This window comes from Triturus cristatus, chromosome 10 (assembly GCF_964204655.1).
Source record: "Triturus cristatus chromosome 10, aTriCri1.1, whole genome shotgun sequence".
In the NCBI taxonomy this organism is placed as follows: Eukaryota; Metazoa; Chordata; class Amphibia; order Caudata; family Salamandridae; genus Triturus; species Triturus cristatus.
Window position 1 is genome coordinate 841,228,879 of NC_140593.1, and position 26,192 is coordinate 841,255,070.

The window sequence follows — 26,192 nt, forward strand, 5'->3', positions numbered from 1 at the left end:
CTTAAAACCGCCATCTGCATTTGATATTGCCAAAAACACAATATCGGCAAAAGATGGATAGAGGCTTTTGAAGATTTCATAGATGCCATAGATAAAAAAAAAGATTATAAAAATATTATAAAGTATCTGAAGACCACGACTGGTGAAGGAGTGAAAGAAGACCTGAAAAGATACCACAATAATGTGAAATGACATACAATCAAATCAAAACAGCCTTGAATGTCAAGTCTAACCCAATGCCAGATGTGGATTATGAAAGATACATATTCAGCCAAGAACGAAAGAGACCAGGTGAAACCACCAATGAGTTTGTTGAGATACTGGATGTTCTGGTGAAGCACTGTAAATTCAGTTAATTTAATGATGAGGAAACTACCTTCCTCAGACTAATCAATGGATGTCTGTCGAATTCCTTTTGACGGTGAATGCTGAAAGAAATAGGAGCTTGAAACAAGTCCTCAAGGCTGCCTGTGTTGAAGAGTGTGCTGATCGTCAAGCGACTGACATGGAGGTGCCCAAAGTACGTCAGTCATGAGCATGAAAAGTAAGCTAAGGTGCAAGGCCGAGGGACATAAGGTGATGGCTTCACAGAAAAAGAAAATGTGTTTCAGATGTGGACTGTCATTTCCACACAGAGGCAAATGTCCGCCATTGGACAGAAATGCATCTGCTGTTGTTAAGCGAACTATTTCGTGATGACTTGCAAGGTTGAAGAGAAGAGTAAGTGAAGACAAGATGCTCACCCGAACGCTTCCTCAGTGATGTTCAGCGTGCTCACACAAGTCTGAGCGGTCACACTAACGAGGCAAATCTGCACCAAATGAAGTTGATCGTCCTCTAAATCATTCACAAAGTTCCACACTATCAGTTTCCAGTGACCATGACAATTGTGTAATGACTATGTTTACTTCAAAAAGGCATGCACATGTGGGACTAGTTGAACTTGAGAAAAAATTAAATGTGAAGAAAAATCGACATGAAAAAGCACTAAAAATATTCAAATGTCCAACGATCTCTTTCAAGATAAACAGGTGTTCAATACCATTCATAATTGAAAGCAGTGCATCGATAAATATCATGCCTTGAGCAGGAGTATCAAGAATTATCTGTTACCACAATTTATGAAGTCAAAGACTAAGGTGTACACGTGGCCTTAAAAAGTCATGGTTCATTTGTAGCCACGATGAAACATAAGAAAACTGTGCTACAAATGCTATTCATGTACTCCAAGAGCTTCAAGTGCCTGTTTGCTGGATTTTAACACAGCTGCTGATATGGGACTGATCTCAGCGAACTACAATATGAATGATCATCATGAAATTGTAAGTCAATTCCTTTATTATTTAATGGGTTAGGAAAACTCAAAACAATGAAAGTAAAGTTGCACATAAATGAGGATGTTCGTCCTTGCTCCAAGACAGAAGTTTCTGTTGCAAGTAGCTGTTTAAAAGGAACTTCATTTATTGCTTAAACAAGCCATTATTGAATACTCCACTGGTCCAACACAATGGATTTCTCCCATTGTAATAGTGCCTAAAAGAGACCGTAAAGGAGCTGTACACATAATGCGTTGACATGCGTGAGGCCAACAATGCAATTGAGCGAGAGGCATCCCGGTCCACACATTGCTGATATGATAACTCAATTGAATGGTGCAAAGTTCTTTTCTCGACTTGACCTAATTATAGGGTATCGCCAATTTGAACTTGAAGAAAAATCCAGGTACATTACAACTAGGGCTTCCGGCTTTATGGTATTTTTTTCTTTTTACATTTCAGTCTGTATGTCCCTATTTAAATTTTGCTTTATATTAATTTTGGGTCTGGGGAAGGAAAAAATTCAGCTTACACTTGTATATGTCCACATTGATCTATCCAATAAATGTACACTCTTACTTGAATTCTTGACAGGTTTCAATGAAATGAACACCGACCGATGATAAATCACTGCACTTACATGAAAACATAGACCTGTTATTATCAACCTTATGCATATCATCTGCTTTTTAAGCCTCATTACGAAAATGTCTTTCTTTTTTTAATCCCCACAACAGTCAATCCTCACCGCTATTGGGCAAGCAGTCATGACTGACAGACGATACCAAAGGGGATGATTGACGGAGCGCTTGAGCAAATCAAACACTCACCCCCAGTCAACTGATCTGTGTTTAATCCATCATCATTCTTTAGCTCACTCCACCACCCCAGTTCTGAAATGGCCATATGCAAATCAGTCTGACCCTGTGCCTCATGGGAACAGTCCAGCCGGAATTGCCAAGCCATGTCTTCCCTGGACCGGAAACAAGCATCCTGGGACCGGTTTCGGGTTCATAACCCTCATCAGCCAGGCTGTCCTGAATCCAGTGGCAAAGTGAGCACACTCACCCCCAGTCAACTGATCTGGGTTTAATCCATCATCATTCTTTAGCTCACTCCACCACCCCAGTTCAGATATGGCCATATGCCAATCAGTCTGACCCTATGCCTCATGGGCATGGTGAGCAAAAAAACGATGGATATAGGCCCAGATCTCTGTACTGGGGTGAATGTATGACATTGTTCTGCATTCTGTCCATCAACTGTTGTTTTTGCATGACTGACCGACCACATTAGAAATCAGTCAAAAAACAATCTAATTTACGTTTTTATACACATTTAAATATAAATACAGAGAGGGAACCAAATGGTTTTCTATCCAGATTTATCTGAAAAAATCAGTAAAAACGGAAAACAGAGAGCCTTAATTACAACCTTTTCTATACATTGGTTTGTTTTTGCTACAAGCGATTGAGTTTTGGTATATCTTCTGCTGAAGAACTTTTCCAAGATGTCATTCGACGTATCATACAGCCTGTAGTAAATGCGTTTAACTATAGTGATGAGATTTGTTTTTGGAGTTACACAAAAAGAGCATGACAAAGCTCTCATGAAAGTATGTCAGATGTTGAATGATGCAGGCTTAACTCTGAATGCTTACAAATGTGAATTTCACAAAAAATGTATGAAGTTCATTGGCCATAACTTTTCTGATGGGAATATGAAACCTGATCCAGCTAAAGAACAAGCGTCTACTACAAATCCCCCCGTAAGACATTTCTATGTCAACATAATTTCTTGAAATGGCCAGTTACTGTTATAGATACATGCAAAACTTTGCTATGGTCAGTGCACTGTTGCGAGAACTAAGAACAAACATTTATTTTCATTAGTTATGAGAATGTGAAATGAGCTTCCAAAAAACAAGCACGCTTCTGAGGGTGCTGCTGAAATGGCCTACTTTGATCCCAAACTTTACACAGAGGTTGTAGTTGACGCTAACCATGATGGGTTCGGCGCAATCCTTGCACAGCACAACAGACAGCCAAATGCTCGGATCCATATTGTGGCATACGCCAGTAAAAGCCTTTCACAAATGAACGTGCTTACTCACAACTTGAGAAAGAAAGTTTGGCAGTGGTCTGAGCTGGCAAATATTTCCTTGAGCGTTTGTACAGAAAGCCCTTCACAGTATTGATGGATCATCAAGCACGGTTGACAATATTTGGCAATCCCAAAGCCAGAATGCCTCCTAGAATTGATCATTGGGGTTTGAGGATACAAGAATACAGCTATACAAATCTTCAGCATCCCGGGAAAGATCGGATTACTTCAGATTTTTTTTCAAGAGTGCCCTTGCAGCGCCCTGGTACCTCATCTAAGACTGTTGAGGCCTACATCAATTTTATTGTGAAATCGAGCACACCAGCTGCCATGTCTTTAGAACAAATTGTCATCGCCACAAGCCAAGATAGTGACATGGTAAAGTTAAAAGACATTATTGCTCATCAATCAGCAATTAAGACTTCTCACTAATGACAGTGAGTATTTGGTTTTCAAAAATGTAAGAGATGACTCAAGAATTCCTCATTCTGCGAGGTATATGAATTGTTATTCCTCGAGTTTCTGCCAACAATTAATCGACGTTGTCCATGAGGGACATCGTGGAATAGTTACGACTAAGAGAGATCCCAGTAATTGACTTTGGTTTCCTTATGTAGACGAAAGGATTGAAAAAGAATTGACGACTTGTCACACATGCAACTGTCTTTTGTCTCAAGTTATTTAGCACCCATGAACATGTCAGAATTGCCACATAATCCTTGGGAAGTTTTTATTTATTTCTTTGGTCCTCTTGAGGCTAGACATAATCTTCTAGTTATTGTTGATGACTACTACCATCCATTTTCCATTGGTAGATGCCCTTCATCCACTGCACATGAAAAGCTATTCAAAAATTAAATTGCATCTTTGCAACATGGTTATACCTGCAGTCTTAAAATCTGACAACGGCCTACCATTTAATAGTCAAGAATTCAAAGACTTTCTAATTCACCTCAATACAATGCATCAAATGACACTTCTTTGGCCCCAGGCCAATGGTCTGGTAGAACGGTTTGAGTACTATAAACAAAGCTGTTCTCCGTGCTTCATTGTAGAAGCTCGACCTCAAAGTTGTTCGCATCACTACTCTTTGAGCTTACCATTCGACCCTTCACTCAATGACAGAGGAAAGTCCTGCAGCTCTCATGTTTGGAAGAGCCATGACGAGCAAGCTGCCCCAATGGAACGAACTCAGATCCAAGAATGAGGCTGACATTCATGCTACAGAGTTTTGTCGCAAACAGAAGATGAAAATACATGCTGATAAACGACATCATGTGCAACACGTCATTTTTACAAGAGGAGATCGAGTGCTTGTCAGACAACACAGAAAAATAAATTAAGATACTCCTTTTAAGGCTGAAACCATCACTAACACCAAAGGACACATGGTGACTGCCTAGCATCCTCTTAAGTGAGATTCCTCTCATTTTTGACATGTGGCCCATCACTCGCCATACATCGATGTCAATGTAGGTAATAGGCCCCGATAGACTGTTGATTACTCTGTGGCTGGTGATAATTCCACCTCACCTGTGCGGATCACTGACACTTCGTCTGCTAGTACCTAGTTTCCAGTGACCCGATCAGGACATGTGATTCAGGCACCACAGCGCTTAATTAATTGAAGAATTATAATTGCTTGTAGATCCATGATTATGTGTATTTTTTCATGTGTTTGTTTGTGTATTTATTTACTTATTTGTCTCTGGATAAAGTTGTAACTTTTCATTTAACAAAGCGGAGATGTTGTGTCTTGTAAACAAAAGGAAGCAGGAACTCTTTTGGTTCCCACTGTACCCCTAGGCCTGTGATGTAAGCGTTGAAGAGATGAGTTGAAGGCACGCTTAGAATTTTGAGTTCTGACTTACACGCAGTGGAATAAATATGTGTAAAATTACTCTGTGTGTGGCGTGGTTATTGGCGAGTACCTGGTCTGGCAGGATGCTACAGTGTCCTTGGTCCCTTCTGTTTCCTTTTGACCCTCTATAACATAAGGTTTCCAACCTTCATCTCTTCTTGCCTTCTCTCTGAGCCCCTTCTTTCTCTGTGCTGTCTGGAAAAAACATGCTTCTCTTTTCTAGTGTGCCTTTTTGACATAATAGCCAGCTGTGCAGAAGTCCCTCAATGAACACAGCCCATGGCCTCCTCTTGGTTGTCGCACTTTTTGGTGAGCGATTCATCATCCATCTCCCCCAACAAGTCCTGGTACCCCCAAGGTCCGCATTGGCCCCGGTTATGCATAGGTGCGTCTTGTGTTTGAGTTTCTCTCAACACTGTAAGTGGGCTTGCTGGAAGCCAGCCGCATGCATGTCATCACAGCCTGCCACTCTCACTAGTCGTTCCTGCGTTGCATGAGCTTCTGCCACCAATTTGGAGAAACCTTGTACCTCCAAAGTCTGTTGTTGCAGGAACTGTAAGGCCACCATAAATACAATCAGATGCTTTCTTTCCTTGAAGCAAAATCTGAGTGCTGGCAAACTAGTGAGGCCTCCAGGAGTCTTTCTCACCCTTAAAAAGGAATATCTCAAAACAGCAGTGGGGTCTCTTGCAACTGACATTATAAAGGGTATGGAAAGTATAGGAGCGAAAACAAGTGTCTTGGGGTGGGCATTGAACTACATTTTTACCTACCACCCACTCTCCTTGCATGCCCAATGTGCCCATCTAAGGCGGAAGAATCAACATTTCTGCCTTGAGCTTCAACAGGTGCAGCATCTATTAAGAGCACTGAACCTGAGGGTTCAAAAGAGCAAGTTGGCTCTTGTTTTTGTCCCCAACTGAATGGTTGAAACTGAGCCATGCTGCTTGGTCTCCACATGGCGTTTTTCTACTTTCCTGTCCAGTTCCATTTACTTGAATAGCATTCATATAGCAGGTGCTTCAGGTCGGGGCCTACAGTGTGCTTATGAGTCATTGTTTTATGGAAGTGCTCTAGGAGTGATCATTTGTTTACTTCAACCAAACTTGCAAATTCATTGTATTCCAGGTGCTCTCCAGAAACATGGAGTCAGCTCAGGACAGGCCGCATGTCTGTCCTCCACCAACAAGCTGATGTTCAGCGACAAGATTTCAGTCGAGTTGGATGGCACAACAGGTAATTTGAGTGGTCTACCTTTTTTCTTTAACACACACAGTATTTCAATGAGGAACAGAGCCACAGGGAATCGGAAATCCCCATTTATGTCATTCAGGGGGATATTTACAATAATTTGTCAGAGCGCGGTGTTACTCCAAAATTGGTAACGCTCTGACATTTTTAAATGCAGGTATGCGCTGTATTTACTCCTGCGTTTACCCTAGCACTGGCACTAAAAAAGCTGCTTAGCGCAAGCGCTGGCACCCTTGCACCATGTTGAAACGGTGCCTGCACTACAGGGGCGATTGTCTATGTGCAGGAAGAGACACCTTCCTGCAGATCAACAATCTTTAAAGGCTATTTGCTGTTTTTATGTGTGCTGCATAATGCAGCACACATAGAAAGAGCAAAAAACGGGGATAAATTAATAATTTTTCCTCGTATCCCCATCTTAAGACCAGACTTTACCTGGCTTAAGTTTTTGGCACTGCCCTATTCTTGTAAATATTGGGCAGCGTCAAAAAGCAATGGGTGTTGCGCGGAATGGCCACTGCAGCACCCATTGCGCGCCCCTTTCACACTAAGTGTTGCGAGTAAAGGGGCATTATTTACAAGGCGACGTCAAGTGGCTTAACGCCGCTTCGTAAATCAGGAGAAGGGGTTACCACCACCAAAACAACACTAAAAGTGACGTTCTGGTGGCGATATCACCTAAGAACTGTGCCCCTTTGTGTCCTATTTTTCCTTCCTCTTGAGAAACATTAAGGGCTCAACCAGCAAAGTACAGAAGGGGAGTGTGCAGTTTCACGAAGTGTTCTAGAGCTCGGCTACGAATGAACATGTAGGTGGGTGAACTGTGACTTTCTACCACTCTCTGGTCACTGGCACCATAAAAAGTCTCCACCATTTACACCCAACTATTTTTCGCCCTTAATTATGTTTTACACTTTAAGAGGAAAATGCATACTTTTAATAATTTATTTCTCACAGCCTTCAGTATCAGATGTTTGTTTAAAAGAAGCAGGAAGTGAAAGCAGCTAGTTACAAAACTTGTTGATTAGTTTTTTTCAATCAAGCGCATTCATGCATCTCTGCATGAAGCAGTGACATGCCTTTTGAGTAACTGTTTCTCCCTCTTTGCATATGATTCTGGGTCTGCACACTCAAGACTCAATTCAGTGTCTCCCACAGCTATATCTTTTGTCCGTTCTGCTATCCCAAGTGACTGACATACATACTCCTTCACATCTTCTGGTTAAATGGAGCCTTTTTCCTCCACTTTCTTGGCGGTACAGGCATTACATTCCCCTATTCTTTAACTCCTCAGCAGGGGTTATTTTAGGAGTGTAGCCCCTTACCCTGACTAGACGCAAGGATCCCTGTTTGTTGAAAGGTACCTACCTCTGCCAACTAGAGACCCCCAAATCTAACAGTATACATGATTTAGCAGGGTGTTGATCAGAAATGAGACAACGAAGAAACCCATGATCGGCTTATTTGGTTTACTTGTCAGACCCTAGTACAGTGCACTACGTGTGCCCAGGGCATGTAAATCCAATGCTGCTGGTGAACGGTGATGGATTAAACCCAGATCAGTTGACTGGGGGTGAGTGCTTGCAATGTTCAACACTCCTTCCATCATTTCCTTTGGTTTTTGCTTTGTTCGCCATAAGTTGGCAGGGTATGCTCAGACGTGAGTCCCTTGCTCACTTTGCCACTGGATTCAAGCAAGCCTGGCTGAAGACGGCTGAAATGCCAGAAACCGGTCCTAGGAAGCTTGTTTCCGGTCCAGGGAAGCCATGGCTTGGCAGTTCGGGCTGGACTGTTCCCATGAGGCACAGGGTCAGACTGATTTGCATATGGCCATGTCTGAACTGGGGTGGCAGATTGGGCTAAAGAACGGTGATGGATTAAACCCAGATCAGTTGACTGGGGGTGAGTGCTTGCAATGTTCAACACTCCGTCCATCATTTCCTTTGGTTTTTGCTTTGTTCGCCATAAGTTGGCAGGGTATGCTCAGAAGTGAGTCCCTTGCTCACTTTGCCACTGGATTCAAGCAAGCCTGGCTGAAGACGGCTGAAATGCCAGAAACCGGTCCTAGGAAGCTTGTTTCCGGTCCAGGGAAGACATGGCTTGGCAGTTCGGGCTGGACTGTTCCCATGAGGCACAGGGTCAGACTGATTTGCATATGGCCATGTCTGAACTGGGGTGGCAGAGTGGGCTAAAGAACGGTGATGGATTAAACCCAGATCAGTTGACTGGGGGTGAGTGCTTGCAATGTTCAACACTCCGTCCATCATTTCCTTTGGTTTTTGCTGGTGGGCTTGCAGCACTGATTGTGCCCCCCCACCGGAGCAGCTTGTAAAGTGTGTCTCAGGCCTGCCATTGCAGAGCCTGTTTGCAGTCTGGTACTGCCATGTTGACTCGGCAAGTGCACCTACTTGCCAGTCCCCAAACCTTCCCTTTTCCACATATCAGACACCCGTAAGGTAAGCCCAAGGGCAGGGTGAATTGTAGGTAAAAGGTAGGACATGCCCTGATGTGTGTGGCATGTCCGAAATAGTGAATTACAGCCATTTTCGTTTTTCACTATTGCAAGGCTACCTGCTCCCATAGGCCAGAATGGGCAGTTTGATTATAGCACCTTATAATCCTAACTGACCCAGGGAACATGGTAGAAAAACGAATTTAGTATGCCTGAACTCAGAATCATAACATACATATTTTAGTGAAGTTGGTTTTAACATTCTTTGTTTGAAAGTACCACTTTTAGAAAGTAGGTATTTTCTTGCCTAACCATCCAAGCCTGCATCTGCTAGGTTGTGTATTTCACGCCTGGTTTGTGAGTGACATGGGCTGGGGTATTCCAGGAGACATGGTGAGTCAGCACAGGGCTGAATAGACCCATCTGCATGTAGAGTGGTGGGAGGAGTAGCACCTGGGCTTGAATAGGGCTGTGCCTGCCTTCCACAATGCTGGCTCCACCTCCTGTGGTGTGTCTGAGGACCCTGGCCCACCCTGACAAAGAAGAGAAGGAGTCTTGTAAACAAAGTGCTCCAGGACTGAACAGAACTGGTTTGGACTAGCACATATACTCTCTGCCTTCGGAAACAAAGGAGTTTGGTGTATAAAAAGGGGACCCAGACCCCAGAACTTTAGGTCACTTCTGGGAATCAAGACAACATTTGCTGAGGAGAAGAACCAGCTGAAGGAGGAGACCACTCCTGTGCTGTGTGGTTGGCCTGCAGTGGTTGCTTCATTGCCAAAGAAAGGAGAAGAGGACTGAGTGTGCTTTTCATCAACTTGAAGAAGAATCTCCAAGGGCTTGAACTTGAGCTTGCCTCATGCCTGAAGTCTCAGGGATACAAGACTTCATCAACCGGCTCCCCCTGAATTCCCTTGCTGCGAATTGAAGTGCCTGCTGTTGTGCTGGGCCTTCTGAGAGACTGCGTGTCGCTGGGAGCTGGAAGCGCGACTCAACGACTAGAAGCGTGTCGCCGCCGCAGCTGTTGCCGTCGCATCGCCAAGGAAGCGTGCCCCCGCGGGCGCTGTCGCCATCGCATCGCCGAAGTGCGGCGCACCACCGGCGAAGTGTGCCGCCGCCGCAGAGGTCTCCGTCGCATCACCGGAGAAGCGTATTGCAGGGCCTGCCGCGGCTCCAAAGCTCATCGAGTCGCCGCACGGCCATCGGGGGTGGACGCATCGCGTCAACGTTGTTGCATCGTAACCAAGACACCATTTTGTCGCATCACACCGGAGAGAAGTATCGCATCGAGGAGCCATCTTGTCACATCGTACCGGAGAGCAGTAAGAAACCGACGCATCACCTCCCCACACAGTAAAGAAGCGAGCATCAACTCCCCTGCGCAGCAGTAAGGAACCAACACCTCCACTCCTCTGAGTGAAAGGAACCGATGCATCACCTTCCATGCAACCCTTTTGTTTGCTTTGCGTTACGCATCCAAGGTACATTGAGAGTAAAGTGTCGCAGTTACAATCTTAAGAGAACTGAGCTATTTCCTACCATTTTAAAGTCTATTTTTGAGTACAGTATTGTGGATTTTTAGTTGTTTGGTCTGTGTTAAGTCTATATAAAAAGACTTATGTTTATAATACAACCTGTGTGGTGTCCATCTGTAGTGTTGTGACTGTATTACTGTATGTGTTCACAAATGCTTTACACACTGCCTCTGAGATAAGCCTGCCTGCTCGTCCCAAGCTACCAAGGGGGTGAGCAGGGGTTATTTTAGGAGTGTAGCCCCTTACCCTGACTAGACGCAAGGATCCCTGTTTGTTTAAAGGTACCTACCTCTGCCAACTAGAGACCCCCAAATCTAACAGTATACATGATTTAGCAGGGTGTTGATCAGAAATGAGACTACGAAGAAACTCATGATGGTAATGTATATAGAACAGTAAGTACAATAAGGATATTTGCATTTCAATGAGAACACCACTTATTTAGATAAATAGCTTGAAGTGCACTGTGGATCAGGCTATTTGTATTCTTGTATGAGTGGTCCAGTTTAGGAGCGATATTGGAGTTGGAGGTTTGGTTTTCCTGCTTTCCATTGTGCTAAAGAGTCACACTTCTAGTAATATCTGCTTCTGAGTGGCTACAATTCCTTTTGATGTCCTTCCACACAAACAACTGAGCCTATGCTTTGCTGTCTTCCAGGAGTTGCTGTACTGACCATGAAAAGCCCTCCTGTCAACAGCCTGAGCCTGAACTTCCTGACAGAGTTCACCATCGGGTTGGAGAATTTAGAGATGGATAAAGCTTGCCGTGGAGTCATCATAACATCGGTAGGATTTGTGTGCCTTTTGACCACAAAGGGGTATATCTGAGATGCTCGAGTGCCTTCAGGTAGTGGGAGCTACCAGGGTTCACACACAATTAGACAGGACCCAATCACTGTTATAGCACATGCCTATCAGGTGGTTTCACCCAGGTGTGGTAAATAATTTAATTACCGGAACTTAATTTGATGCGGAAAATCTATAATAATAGCTCAGTAAAATAAGAGGCAGAATCCGTGGTATTAGAGGTTCGGAACGGGCTTTATTCCAAAGTCAATTCGAATTGAGGACTTCATATTCCATCACCACGAAGGTTCAGGAAGTGAAGGACCTCCTTTATTGACAAGTAATCATTTTTATACAATAGGCATTACAGTGAAACAGATGGAGGAGGCGTAACAATTGATAGCAAAGATAAAACATACATGCGTAGCTAGAGTGGGTGTAACTGGGCGTAACTAAAGAACGTCATCAGGTATGATGTCATAATAGGGTGGTTCCATGAAAGAATTTCGCAATGTCAGCAGAAATACTTGGCAGAAATGCGCGCGCAGCAGCATGACGTGTGATTGACGTGCAACTAGGGGGTGAAGGGGACTTGACATTTAGCTCTACATGTGGCGACAGAAGTCTGGAGGGTCAAGTCAACCTAATCCCAAATCATATCTAACATCCTATGTTTAAAGAACTGTGTTATCCAAAAAGAAAGGTCTTTCGAACAAAATCTATTCTATACTGACTGTGAGTGCGTGTACAAGCGTCTAAGTGTCTACACTAGATGCGAGGGCAGAAATCTTCCATAGTAACCGGGCTATGAATTACTTGCATAATGACAGAGAAGCCGGGCCCTTTGCTCGGTAGCTGGAAGAATGTTTATTCAAACTACTAGACAGGAATGCATTGGATAGGGAGCGGAGCAGATAATTTCGAAGGTGAAATACAGTTTCTTGGCAGGCAACAGGCTGGAGTCAGGCACCGTTAGCCGCGCAGGAAGTAGGACAAAGTTCATGGATACAGATGCGAGCTCAGACTGGAGCTTTCAGAGGCAGAAGGCAGAAGGCAGGAAAAGGCTTGATGGCAGAATCAGGGCCTACTCGCCTGGACTGTAAAAATGGGATAAATGAACCATATAAAGCCGGTGGCCTTTCATACTTAGGAATGGAATATCTGGCCCATTCATGGCGGATCTGAAAGAGGACATGTTGACGGTGGACGCACATGTGTTTGCGTCTTCATAACTGGAACTGGAGGGATCATACATGTACTTGTGATTTGTACATGAAACCGTTGGGGTCCAAGATAGGGGACATAACTGATCATAAAAATCCATATTTCCACATTCCCTCCTTGTCCCCTACTTGCCCGTTAAGAGATATCAATCTTCATCAATCCGTTGATTTGTTCATATAGCATCATTTGCTCTTCTTTTTTCTTCTGGGATGAACGGAATTTTGGTGGTGGAATACACGATGTGGCACACAGACCACAGATCGCTGGTCCACATTGTAGACATAGACAGCAACTGAATAATATGAGAAAGCCAATACCTAGGAAGGATAGGACCCTCCATCCAAAGGTAGATAATACACTCCAAAACCAACCGGACCAAGTCCAGGTGCCTGGATTCTGGTGTATCTGGCTTACAATCTTATGAAGGCGAGTTATGGCTTTATATACAGATGGCGAATTTTCTGGTATGAAAATGCAACAGCTTGATCCGATGACCCTACAAGCTCCGCCCCTATCGGCCAGGATGACGTCAAGGACAAGACGATTTTGAAGCACAACAATCCGCATAGCAGACTGCTCTTCTGTTAAATTGCCTAAGGCGGAAATAGTTTCGTTCACTACTGCTTCAAGGGTTCTAGTTAATCTACGTATCAGCTTACTATTAGTAACTGTACCTATATAGGGAAAGAGACCTTTATTGAAATCTGTGTATTTTTCCCATGCTGTCTCAGTGTAATCGACTATCGGGAGATCTCTCCGTTCTCTATTGTGTACTAGATGAGTATTTCTGTGAAAATCAGGAGGAGCTAGGAAAACAGGTGGCAAAAGGAATCCGATGTAGCAGGTACCATCCCAATCTAGAGGCAAACGTGTATATGCCGTCTGACCACATATGAAGTAGGAATGGCGTGAAGCTCTAAATGTAGACTTGCCTTGATCACTAAATTCTATTACAGTGGTGCATCTACTATGGCCCATATGTATGGAACCATTCTTTCTTACACATAATCCACCTTTAACTGGAAATACTAACATGGCGGGCAAAATTGGTGTAGCTTCGGATTCGACATTCAGGATCATGAGATTAAGCGTAAAATTACCTAATCCATATACTTCATTTTCTAGATCAGTTCCTGTTCTTTTGGGAAGTCCCTCCTTGTTAGGGTAACAGACTTTGAGCAAAACTAAGTTCAGATTTCCCCATACCCAGTTGTCTTGATAAACTGCAGAATTCGAATCTAGGGAATTAATTAAACTAAACCATGCTCCACAGGAGCCATTGTGTGTGAATGGGTATGGAAAGAGAGGTAAAATTCCTTTATAGTTCTGATAGGGAGGGAGTCGGCCACATATCCAACAATTTGTAGCATTGCTAACCTGATGGGAATGATGTAACATACTAATAAAAGTGTTATTGCGCAGCGCAAATCTATAGGACAACTCATGCGGGGGTAATTCACTAAAAGAATGTTCAGCAGTAACATTATAAACATGTTTAGAAATAGGATAATATATGTGCAACAATATACTTGCAGCGATTATTAAAAGACTTAAGAAAAACAAAATTAATAACGTCACTGTGCAATGACTACGCAGTGATTTACAGTACGCATGTTGTTTCAACTTCAACCTTCTGTTTCTTTCTCTATACAGGTCTAAGGGATACATGTCAGAGACAAATTCGACCGATTCACCTTGGAGAGGACTTAAACAATCAAATTGCCTGACTTGTTAGACCGAAGTTTTAGTTTATATTGTTCATTGTTATTCAGTTCAACCAAAGGAAGTTTTGAGTCAATCGGTGAGGACACGCAAGGTGTGTCGTTTACGTCGGACGGTAGTCCATGAAATTTCTTGATATGACTTGAATGTATCCAGCCTTTTCGACCTTCGATCTTCACGGCTGTCCTCGTCGTTAACAATACGAGTTGAGGCGATTTCCACCTAGGATCCAGCTGAGACTTCCGGTCAAAGTTCCTCACTAATACCAAGTCCCCTGGAATTACGTCATGGGGTTTCACCTCGGTGTTGTCGGGAAAAGCTGCAGCTACCTGTGAACGACAAGATTGTAGTGCAGACATCAAGGAAGCCAGGTAATCTGTCAGCATATTACAGTCAATATCAGTTATTTTGCGTGGTATAGGCGTCCCCCACATATTTGGTGGTCTACCGAAGATCACTTCATAAGGGGATAGCCCTGTTCGAGAGTGTGCTACCATTCTCATGTAAAAGAGTGCAACTGGTAAGGCTACTACCCAGTCGACACCTTTCTCTCTACAAATTTTGGACAATCTAATTTTCAGAGTTTGATTATGTCGTTCCACGAGACCTGCTGCCTCGGGGTGTCGGACACAGTGAAATTTCCACTGATAGCCTAACAAAAGTGAAACGTGTTTCATTAGTTCGGATGAGAACGGCTGGCCGTTATCTGAGTAGATAACACGTGGTAAACCGTACCGTGGGAAGAATTCTCGAACCAACTGTTTGGCAGTAGTCGGGGCAGTGTAATCTGAAACCGGGTATGCCTCTGTCCAACGGGAAAGAGCACAGACAACTACGAGGACATATTTGAATCCTCGACATCGTTCCATCTGGATATAATCCATCTGGAGGACTTCAAAAGGGTGATCAGGAGGCTGAAATCCACCCTGATCTACGGGGATGCTTTTACCTGGGTTAAACTGACAACAGATCATACAGGTACGAACTTTTTGTTTAGCTGCTGCTCGTAAATGTTTGTTGAACCAAATGTGTTGAATGCTGTCTAGCATAGCTTTTTCTCCTAGATGTGCTGGACTATGTACAGTATTAATTATAACCTGGACCATTGAATCAGGAAGGAACCACACAGATTTTTCCTTCGTCATCCATCCTTGATCCGTTTGGATCCCTCCTAATTCAGTCCATTTCTTTATTTCGTCTGGTGTAGCATGTGTCTGTATGTCAATTACGTCAAGAGCGGGATCCTTAACCGTCATACAATGTGTTGGTGTCAGGACTATTGTCTTTGTCATGTCGGATGTTTGAGTTTGTGCAGTCTGTTTAGCTGTTCTGTCAGCTAGATCATTGCCTTGAGAAATGATATCCGTAACTTTCGTATGAGCTTTACATTTCATAATTGATATTGCAGTGGGTAGATGTATTGCATCTAATAAGGCATGAATGAGGGGTCCGTGCTGAATGTGGGCACCGTGAGAAGTTAAATAACCTCTCTCTCGCCACAGCACGCCGAAGTCATGTACAACTCCGAATGCATAACGTGAATCAGTGTATATGTTGACTTTTTTATTTGTGGCTTGAATACAGGCTTGTGTCAGAGCGATGAGCTCTGCGGCTTGAGCTGACAAGGTATTTATGCAATTTGTTTCAATGATTTCAGTGTCTGTTGTGACTGCGTAAGCGGCCACTAGCTCTCCTGTACCTGTTCTCATACATGAACCATCTACATACAACGTCAGGTCTGGGTCTGACAATGGGACGTCTGTTAAATCTTGTCTGGGTTTCGTCGTGATAGTGATAACTTCAATACAATCATGTGCTAGTGGGTCTGTTCCGTTTATTGGTAACAGTGTGGCAGGATTCAATGTACTACAACGTCTGATTTCTATATGTGGCTGAAACAATGTTAATTCGTAACCAGTGAGTCGTGCTATAGTCAAGTGTTGTGTTTGTGTGCGGTTCAAGAGAACCTCTACTGCATGTGGTACTTGTACTGTCAATGGATGTCCTAGTACTATGGCATCGCTTTGTCTGATTGCTAAAGCTGTTGCTGCCACTGATTTCAGGCACGCAGGCAAAGCCTGAGCTACGGGATCTAATGTACTAGAAAAATAAGCACATGGTTTGTGTGATCCTGCTTGTTCCTGTGTGAGTACTGACAAGGCAGTACCTTCGCGTTCTGTAACGAAGAGTGTAAACTGTTTATTGTAACATGGTGTTGCTAAAACAGGTGTTTGGCATAAAGCTTTCTTTAGGCTTTCAAAAGCTTGTGTATGTTCCTGAGTCCAAGGGAGAACAGTCGATGTGGCTGCCTCCTGTGTTGTCAATTGAATGAGTGGTTTTGCTAGAAATGCATACTGAGGGATCCACTGCCTACAATATGAAGTGAGGCCTATGAAAGCCCGCACCTCCTTTTGTGTCTTGGGTATTGGCATATTAGCAATTAACTGGATGCGATCTGGTGTAAGCTGCCTTCCCTCCTTGGACAGCGAGTGACCAAGGTAAACAACTCGCTGGACACAGAATTGCAGCTTAGAAGGGGACACCTTGTGCCCCTTTTCGGCCAAAAATTGTAAAACCGTCAGTGATGCTTTTTCACATTCAGGTTCGCTTCTAGCGGTGATCAGCAGATCATCGACATATTGAAGCAGGGCAGTGTTGACTGGCATGTGGATACTGTCGAGTTCTCGTTTCAGTGCTTGGCTATAGATGCTGGGGCTTTCTGTAAATCCTTGAGGTGCGCGTGTGAATTTAAAGCTACGTCCATTTAAACTAAAACCGAACAAGTATTGGCTTTCCGGATCTATTGGGACGCTGAAAAAGGCATTCTTGAGATCAATTACAGTAAAGAATGTTGCTTCGGAATCAATGGCTGTCAGTAATGAAGAAATGTCTGGGACTACGGGGTATTGTGGTACTATGCATTTATTTAATTCGCGCAGATCAATAACCAATCGATATACTGGCGGGGCTGTTGGATCGGTTCGTTTAAGAATCGGAATTATCGGTGAATTACATACATTGGAGTCAGTTTCCACAACCACTCCTTGGGTAATAAGCTCGTCAATGATTTGCAGTAAAGCCATTACAGCATCTGGGGGTAACTTGTATTGTCGCATTCGTGGTAGTACCACTCCTGCCTTTAGTGTGACTCGATATGGTGTAATGTTCATGCAACCAACATCTGTAGGGCCTTGTGCCCATAAATGTGTCGGTAAAGTCTGCAGTCGGTGATCCATGTCTCGGGACACGTAGTGCCCTTTGAAATCACGTAAAAACAATCTTACTCCTTCTGGAGAACAACATATTATAGCTCCTAGAGCTTTCAAAGTTTTTATGCCCAACAGGTTTTCTGGACATGATTTAGTAAGTAATAAATCTGTAGTTCGTGTCAAGGGACCAATCGTAAGTGGAAGAGGCTGTGTTACTTTGTTAATGATAGGTTTACCTGAAAAGCCAAGGGAAATATTCTGTGAGCCTGAGAGGGGTGCCCCTGGTACTTCACTGCGTTTTATTGTTGTTCGGCTTGCCCCTGTGTCAAGTAAAAACTTTCTATCTTGGCCTAATAGTTCACTGTGTACATAAGGTCCTTCTTGATCTACGGGGACCTCAATAAGGGGTAAGCCAACTTCCCTCTCTAGGCTGTTTCATGAGTATCGTTGATAATCAGGGTAGTCATACTGTGCGGTCTGATACATCTGTCGGGTCGTTGTTTGTGTGGCAGCAATAGGCTGCGGTGGTGGAGCTGGCATAGACTGTTGCGGAGCTGGCATGGACTGTGCATGCTGCGGTGCTCCTTGTTGGTTCTGATCCTGTCTAAGTGGTCGTGGTCTTTCTTTTGTATTACCTATGGCGATATTATGTTTTAAGACTGGACAATCGTGTACATAATGACCTGGCTGTTTACAATAGTTGCATGTCCCTTTTACAGGACCTGTTGAAACACTGGACTGTGTTATACCCCTCTTATGACCGTCAGCTGGAACTGTCTGGGAAACTAGCATTTTCATTTTCATGTCTTTCATGCGTCTATGTTCATGTTCTTGTTCTTCTCTAATTCTATTGTGATGGTACTGTAACATTTGTAACATTTGTGACGGAGTGTTACCTTGCCAGGTACTCTCGAACTTCAATACTCTATTCTTAACTTGGGGCAAGGCATTTTCAACCAATTTTGTCACAAACAGATGTGGATACGACTCGCTACTCGCTTTTATTCCACTATTTATACCAAAACATTTCTCAAAACGGGAATAGAAATCACTAGTGTCTTCATCTGATTTTTGTTTACAGGCTGAGATTGCACCCCAGTCTTCCTTTTTCGTAGTTAATAAACGTGGCAGTACCTGTACTAGTAGACCTGGTAGTGCTTTGGTCTTGTCCCCGAGCCCTGAACCTGGACCTCGAGCTTTTTCTTCGTTTTCTAATGCTGTCCAATCTATCTTCTGGTCTCCCACCTCCCAATCCTTTTCCTTGAGTTTTTTCGTAAATGCCAGCAGGCATTAATACCTTCAATATTGTCATAATGTCGGGGTAGGTATATTCTCCCATGAGTAACATATCTTTAATTTCACGGTGGAAACCCGCTGGGTCTTTGTCATGACTGGGTACCACTTTCTTCATTTCTAATAGTTCTATTTTGGATATGGGTGTGTATACAAACACACGTTTAAACTCATTGTCATCACCTTTTATCGGGTGCACTTCGCGTAAGGGATTCTGTCTATCCATTTAATACGTCGTTCTTTCCTTGATGGGCAGTGAGACATGTTCAGGACATACAAAAATAATGTACTGCTTTCTGGATTCTAGTATTTCTCTAATTAACTTAGTACCGGAACCTCTCCACTTATTCGTGAGTAATTCAGTCAATATATCAGGTAAGGGGCCAGGATCGGAGTGTTGGCTTTTATATAATATAAGGAGTTGTTGAATCATATAGATACCAGCTAAACGCTGTTCATCTGGGGCGAGGTTCAAAAACGTATGTGCTAGTGTATCATCACCATATTTTCCGGGACTATCAACCCAGTGAACGGCTGACCTGGCTAATTCTTGTTCGTCCATAGAATCGAGTATATGATAACCCCTTCATTCTCGGAGTAATTTGTCAGCTGCTTGGAATGAATGTTCGGGGGACCTTATATTTATTATAGGAGTTTGGAATTTTCTGTTATTATCTGGGCGTATCGGACGTATCGGATCCGTAAAGCATCTAGTATTATTGCAAGATCTTCCTCTACCTACATAGGCCATCGTTTCTAACTGTCCTGTGGGCAGTTCTAATTCTTCCTCGTCCTCGGTTTGTTCAGGTTCGTCTACTGCTAATCTTTCTTCGTGTATTCGTTCTATTTCTTTGCGGATCTTTCGGCTCATAGCTACTATACATGATCGTTTATCGTGTCTCCCCTCTGATATATTCTTACCCCATGTGGTAAGAATTTGCATTTCTTCCGGATTTACCCCGGGTTGATCTTGATTTCTGATCACACAGTTTATGAGGAAACGTAACAGTTCCCCCTGTATTTCCACTTTTTGGTACTCCATGGCTCTGTTAATACTCTCAGGGTCTCGCCCTGACTGAACAAAGTGATATATATTTTCTAAATGTGCAGTCATTCCTGGTAGCTTCCCTAAATATATTGCAGCTCGTCGGATACGTAATGATGCCAGCATCATTTCGTCCCCTTTTCCGGGCACAGGGTCATATCTACAATCTATTAGAAGTTCCTTGAGCGTGTTGGGAGTTACTAGTTTGGGCGTACGTTGGTGGGCTAATTTTTGAAAGGAAAGTTTATTTGTTCTGGGTGGCGTGGAAAAAATGCTTGATGTACCTCCGGTAGCACCACCTGGGGTGCTGGATGTGAAAGGATTCGCTGAACGGGATATAGCAACCATAGGTGTGGATGCAGATGTAGAAACAGATGTGCTTGCCGGAACTTGTGTCGGGGTCTGCTGTTGAAGAGGTACAGACGAAGGAGGGTCTTGGCGTTGAACCCCCTCGGCAGGCGTTCTATGTGGCGCAGCATTAGCATACTCGGGAGCTGCGTCGTCTAAATAAGAGGAAAGAAAAACATCTTCTGCGGTTCTGGGATGCCCTTTGGGATGTACTTTTATCGGGAACAATGGGGGTGGCAAGTCTTTTGGTATCTCTGGAGTAGCCTTAGGTAACCCTTCGGCCAGAAGAGGATACATACCATTCACAAGGGCATTTCTTTGTCTGTCTGTTTGCTCTGCTTTTACTCGAGTACCTTCTTCAATTAATACATTTTCTCGAACTTTATTTAAATTCTCCTTACTTTTCTCTTCCTGTCTGAGCGCTTTTTCTGTACGTCTATATGATTCTTTACGCCATAATTCAATGGCATCTTTCTGTGACTGTCTAGCTTTCTTTTTCCATAATTCTTCTTCTACTTTCATGATGCAATCTGCATCCCAGGTCCCAGCTGCGGGCCACCTCTGACTTTCTGGTAATTCCTTGGTGTAGTCTACCCATAGATCAAGAAATAATATGGCGTCTAGGCCATGTTTGTGATACATGAAGTACCCTGGAGTGTCCCTAGGAGGAATGGGAACAGCTTCTTCGAGTACCCCTTTTCTGGTTTTGATCTGTCTTAATTTCGAAAAGAGCGGCATATTGAGAACTGATCTGATACCTAATTTTGAACACGTTTAATACCATAAAACACAATAATGAACGGTCATTCATACCACAATATACAGAACGTATTTAAAACATTTTAACATTTAACATTTAATGAAAAAAAACAATGATGGCCATTTAGGGAACTAGTCACTAGACATAATACTTGGTACTAACCAGATAATTCTGAATTATATACTAGACATACTTGATATACTGCTAAACAGTACAGATACACTGCTGAAACAGTGCAGACCGGATTTGTGTACCCAAACCCGTCTTGACCGGCACAAACTATGTGCACGTCAGAACGCCTCCCCGATAATGGTACTCACCGGGTAGCTCGGAACTGAAGGCCTCGGAACTGAACTGAACTTGAACCGGACTGGACTCGACTCGAAACTTCGGAAACTGGTGGGCCTCTGTATACCTCGGATCTTGCTCTCTCAGCTAGGCTCTGGTCGGGATACTTCGCACTTCTCACCGCCTCGTCTGGGTGTTGATCGCAGCCTCAGTTACCCCCGCTCGGCAGGAGGGAGATACAGGAAATCCTGTGGGTACGCGTTGTTGTCCGTCCAGCTGTGACAGGAGACCGGGCCTGCAACGCACCGCCGGCGCGTGAGATGAGAAAGTGTCCCTGTTCGGGCGCCATATATGTGGTAAATAATTTAATTACCGGAACTTAATTTGATGCGGAAAATCTATAATAATAGCTCAGTAAAATAAGAGGCAGAATCCGTGGTATTAGAGGTTCGGAACGGGCTTTATTCCAAAGTCAATTCGAATTGAGGACTTCATATTCCATCACCACGAAGGTTCAGGAAGTGAAGGACCTCCTTTATTGACAAGTAATCATTTTTATACAATAGGCATTACAGTGAAACAGATGGAGGAGGCGTAACAATTGATAGCAAAGATAAAACATACATGCGTAGCTAGAGTGGGTGTAACTGGGCGTAACTAAAGAACGTCATCAGGTATGATGTCATAATAGGGTGGTTCCATGAAAGAATTTCGCAATGTCAGCAGAAATACTTGGCAGAAATGCGCGCGCAGCAGCATGACGTGTGATTGACGTGCAACTAGGGGGTGAAGGGGACTTGACATTTAGCTCTACATGTGGCGACAGAAGTCTGGAGGGTCAAGTCAACCTAATCCCAAATCATATCTAACATCCTATGTTTAAAGAACTGTGTTATCCAAAAAGAAAGGTCTTTCGAACAAAATCTATTCTATACTGACTGTGAGTGCGTGTACAAGCGTCTAAGTGTCTACACTAGATGCGAGGGCAGAAATCTTCCATAGTAACCGGGCTATGAATTACTTGCATAATGACAGAGAAGCCGGGCCCTTTGCTCGGTAGCTGGAAGAATGTTTATTCAAACTACTAGACAGGAATGCATTGGATAGGGAGCGGAGCAGATAATTTCGAAGGTGAAATACAGTTTCTTGGCAGGCAACAGGCTGGAGTCAGGCACCGTTAGCCGCGCAGGAAGTAGGACAAAGTTCATGGATACAGATGCGAGCTCAGACTGGAGCTTTCAGAGGCAGAAGGCAGGAAAAGGCTTGATGGCAGAATCAGGGCCTACTCGCCTGGACTGTAAAAATGGGATAAATGAACCATATAAAGCCGGTGGCCTTTCATACTTAGGAATGGAATATCTGGCCCATTCATGGCGGATCTGAAAGAGGACATGTTGACGGTGGACGCACATGTGTTTGCGTCTTCATAACTGGAACTGGAGGGATCATACATGTACTTGTGATTTGTACATGAAACCGTTGGGGTCCAAGATAGGGGACATAACTGATCATAAAAATCCATATTTCCACACAGGGACCAACTGGTGTAAGATAAGTATTCCAAAAGTGAGATCGGTTTGTGCCCACGGTAAGTATATAAAATCCTAGGGTGATGTAATCCCAAAATCTGGTTTGACGTTGTGGATACAGGAAGTAGAATACTGTGTTTTTTATTGTATTTTCTTCTTTATTGAAATGCAAGTGAACACAAAGACAGCCGACACTTGTTTCACCCAAAAGGCCAGCGGGCCAAGGTTTATTTCAAGGCAAGCTATGACAGCTTCTGAATTTAAGGTCTAATTAATGATGTGCTCTTCAGAACATTCAGTGGCCGCATAGCATTATGCTCATTGGATTCATCTGCGGTTTTTAGACTGCACATCCCCAGATATTTGAATGTTTTTCACATTGCAGCTGTAGTTTAGATGGTCTCAGGAGATAGGGTTAATGTTTACCCATGTTACTTGAGAATACAGCTAGCTGGTTGATCTCGTTCATCAAAATAAAGAACTTTGGAATGACAATACATGATTCCCTAAAGTACAATACAATAAAATAATATCGAACCCCAGAAGCGTAAAGTTAACCTTATTTAGAAAAATAGAGCACTTCCTGACCTTTCATCCCTATCCGCATTTGTGTTAGCAGATCTAACAAGCAAATGAAGCGGGAGACAGTGGATATTCCAGTCTCAATCCTCATAGAACCAGTCATGTTTCTTGAGTAAACTCTCTTGTCACCAGTTTAGCTTCAAGCCTCTTTAACAACAGTAAAACCCACTCCTGCATGTCGGGCCAGAATATATAATTCTTAAGATCTAGAAAAGATGGCCTCCAGCTAGTGATTTGCTGTCCAAAAAAGTCTGCCTGTTCCCTGACTTCGTCCATTATATGGATGAGGTATCTCATTTTTACATTTAGGCAGTCTACTGGGGTAAATCCCAGTTGGTCACTGTGTACTATTTATGACATATGTTGCTTTAGGCCATGGTGGAGCATAGAACAAGGTCTGCATTAAGAGCAATTGTGAAGTGTTTGAGTTTGGCAATTTGGTGATATGCTCTGTAGTCAATCTGCCAGGCTCCAAAATTTCATTGTAGATGTTCTTGAGTTCGAGTGTTCTCACTTTGCGTTCTAGTCCTGTCCACTTAGCAAATAAACTTTTCTTGACCCCAAAGATGTAGGTGCCCATTCATGCCCTACACAGCACTACCTTAAATATCTCCTGGTGCCCTCCAAACTACCTTTATTTTCCCTAATTATTTTATTTTATTTTATTGGCATTTAACAATGACAGTGATGTGCACTAAGGGAAACAACCTTTACCACTAATCTTTAACAACGAGGGGCCTGAACCACGATCCCTCAACCACTACTGCATTTACAACTACCTAGTCTAAACACCGACCTGTCTAAACCACGACCTACATGAAGAGATTAGTTGTTTCTTTTGTTATAGTAAGTTAAGTCTGTCTGATTTGTTTTTTTTATCATCAATATGATAGTCGCATACGTTAAATGTAATTCACTGAAATAGCAACTGTTCCTACCTAGAACCCTAAGTTTTTTTTATGTTTGTGTAGGCCCGTCTGGACTTGTTTATCACATTCAGTCAATGAGCATCAATCCATACCTCTGTCACTCCTAAAGAGGAGGGTGAGAGGCAGGCCTCTGATTTTTAGGTAGTAGAAGTTCCACACCCCCAAGTTTCTGTGCTTCCCGAGCAGTTCCTTCTCTCCTCCCCCCAATTCTCAGTAGTACCATCTTTGGAGAGAGCATGTTCTGACAGTCCAGGACTGAAAACAAGACACTTGAAATCTCTAGACAATAACTTTGCACCATCATCTAAGAAGTTACTCATTTGAGTTGGGCCCCTGAGGAAATTCTTGATTTGCTCTACTCGTTTTCCAGAGGCGAACATGAGTGTCATAACCTTGACTGAAGAATTTAAATTGGATCAGGCGTAGCTTGGCCGATATGGCTTGCTCCAGTTTTTCCAGATGTGCTTCTAGCCAAGGACCATTATCTAAAGGGCAGAGATAGGCTACTCATTTAGTCTTAAGGGTCACTAGAGAATGTATCTTCAATGAGGGTCTTTTCATATTATCATGCCCCATACGTGAATTGTAGGAATGACCCTTCTCCGGCATAGCTTACAAACTTTGGAAGAGTGGGTTACAGGCATCCTCCCAAGATGTTCTATTTGCACCGTCATCTGTAAGATTTATGCTCTTTTATGAAAATGAGCAGGACGGTTTTTGGAATAATATGGATGCAATCTTAAGCAGGGTAGCGTATTGGGTTAGTTTTTGTAAGTGAGATTTGTATATGTGCCAGATGTGACTAATTACACATTTTCAACTCTTGTACGTCAGGCCTGTTATTTGACAGCAACAGTATTGTTTCAATAAAAATTAGTCTTACAAACCAATATTGGAACTGCTTCAGCTCTATATGGCTTTCTAAAGAAAGAACTCTTTTACACTGAATGTTTTCTCTGCATATTATTAGTGGAATAACATTTAACTCCTGCAAGTAATATTCACAGATCTCCAGTGCCCAAAAAACACTTCGAATTAGTATTTCCCTTTCTCGAACTAGGCATTTTAAAACATGGCAGGTATGTTCCTGTTATCTGCCTCTGTGGCATTATTTAGTTACACCTAAATATGGTTTTGCAGCACAGGCAAACCCACTATCGACATTTTTGGTAAATAGTGAATTTGATATCTGGACTGGAGGATTATGCTTTGCTTTTATAATACAGCAGCCATTTCACAATACCTTTAAAAACTATCTTTCCAATGAACCTTAGGGAAAGAGAAACAACAGAACATTGTCCAAACAACACAAAGTAAGCCTCCTAATAGTCCTTTCTCTGCCCCCTCTCTTTCTTCGCTGCTCCTCAGCCAGAGTTAAGTGCCTCCTCAGCTCTATGCTTGTTTCTGGGCCATGAGATATTGTCATGGGGGCATTGTTATGTGTTTGCTAAACTTTTCTCCCACTCACTTAGTAAAGGGCGCCGTGGGATCGTGTTACAGTGTTCTTCACTCGGCGCAGTATTATAATACATTTGCAGGCATATGTGTGTGAGAAGAGGTCCGTCACACACTTGAGAGAGCTGTTTTGGTGCATTGGAACCATAGAGTCCCTCGTAATCGTCTCATTTGCAGCTCGAAATTCAGTTTTTCTGCTGGTCTGACGACCTCGTGAACCTTGTAAGCCCCTCTGCAAATCACTTCAGCCGCAGGACCTAGAAGGTTACGCCCCCGCTGGGGTCTGTATAGGCAAGCCTTCCTCTGTTACGGTTTGGATGCCCCAACAGGGGTCTGTACTGCTCTTAGGGCTCCTAAGCCCAAGCAGTTTTGCAGTTGATGCCTTGAGGTGTCTGTACTGTTATTTGCATGTTCAACACCTGCTTACACACCGTGGGGATACCCCAGGCGCACAGCCCCTATTAACCAAGGGGGTTTTGTCCCAGGGATTACCCCTTTGGAGAG

At 43.3% G+C, this 26,192-nt stretch overlaps 1 protein-coding gene across 1 annotated transcript in view; it reads left to right on the forward strand.

Annotated features, from left to right (window-relative positions):
- Positions 1-2,795: 2,795 nt before the first annotated feature.
- The window catches only part of LOC146790119 (enoyl-CoA delta isomerase 1, mitochondrial-like), an 82,099-nt gene continuing 58,702 nt past the window's right edge, over positions 2,796-26,192 (forward strand). Inside the window, exons 1-2 of the mRNA XM_085628476.1 lie at positions 2,796-6,516; positions 11,177-11,304. Of these exons, the coding sequence (XP_085484602.1) occupies positions 6,204-6,516; positions 11,177-11,304 (441 nt within the window). The 5' untranslated portion in view covers positions 2,796-6,203. The remainder of the gene's footprint in view (positions 6,517-11,176; positions 11,305-26,192) is intronic.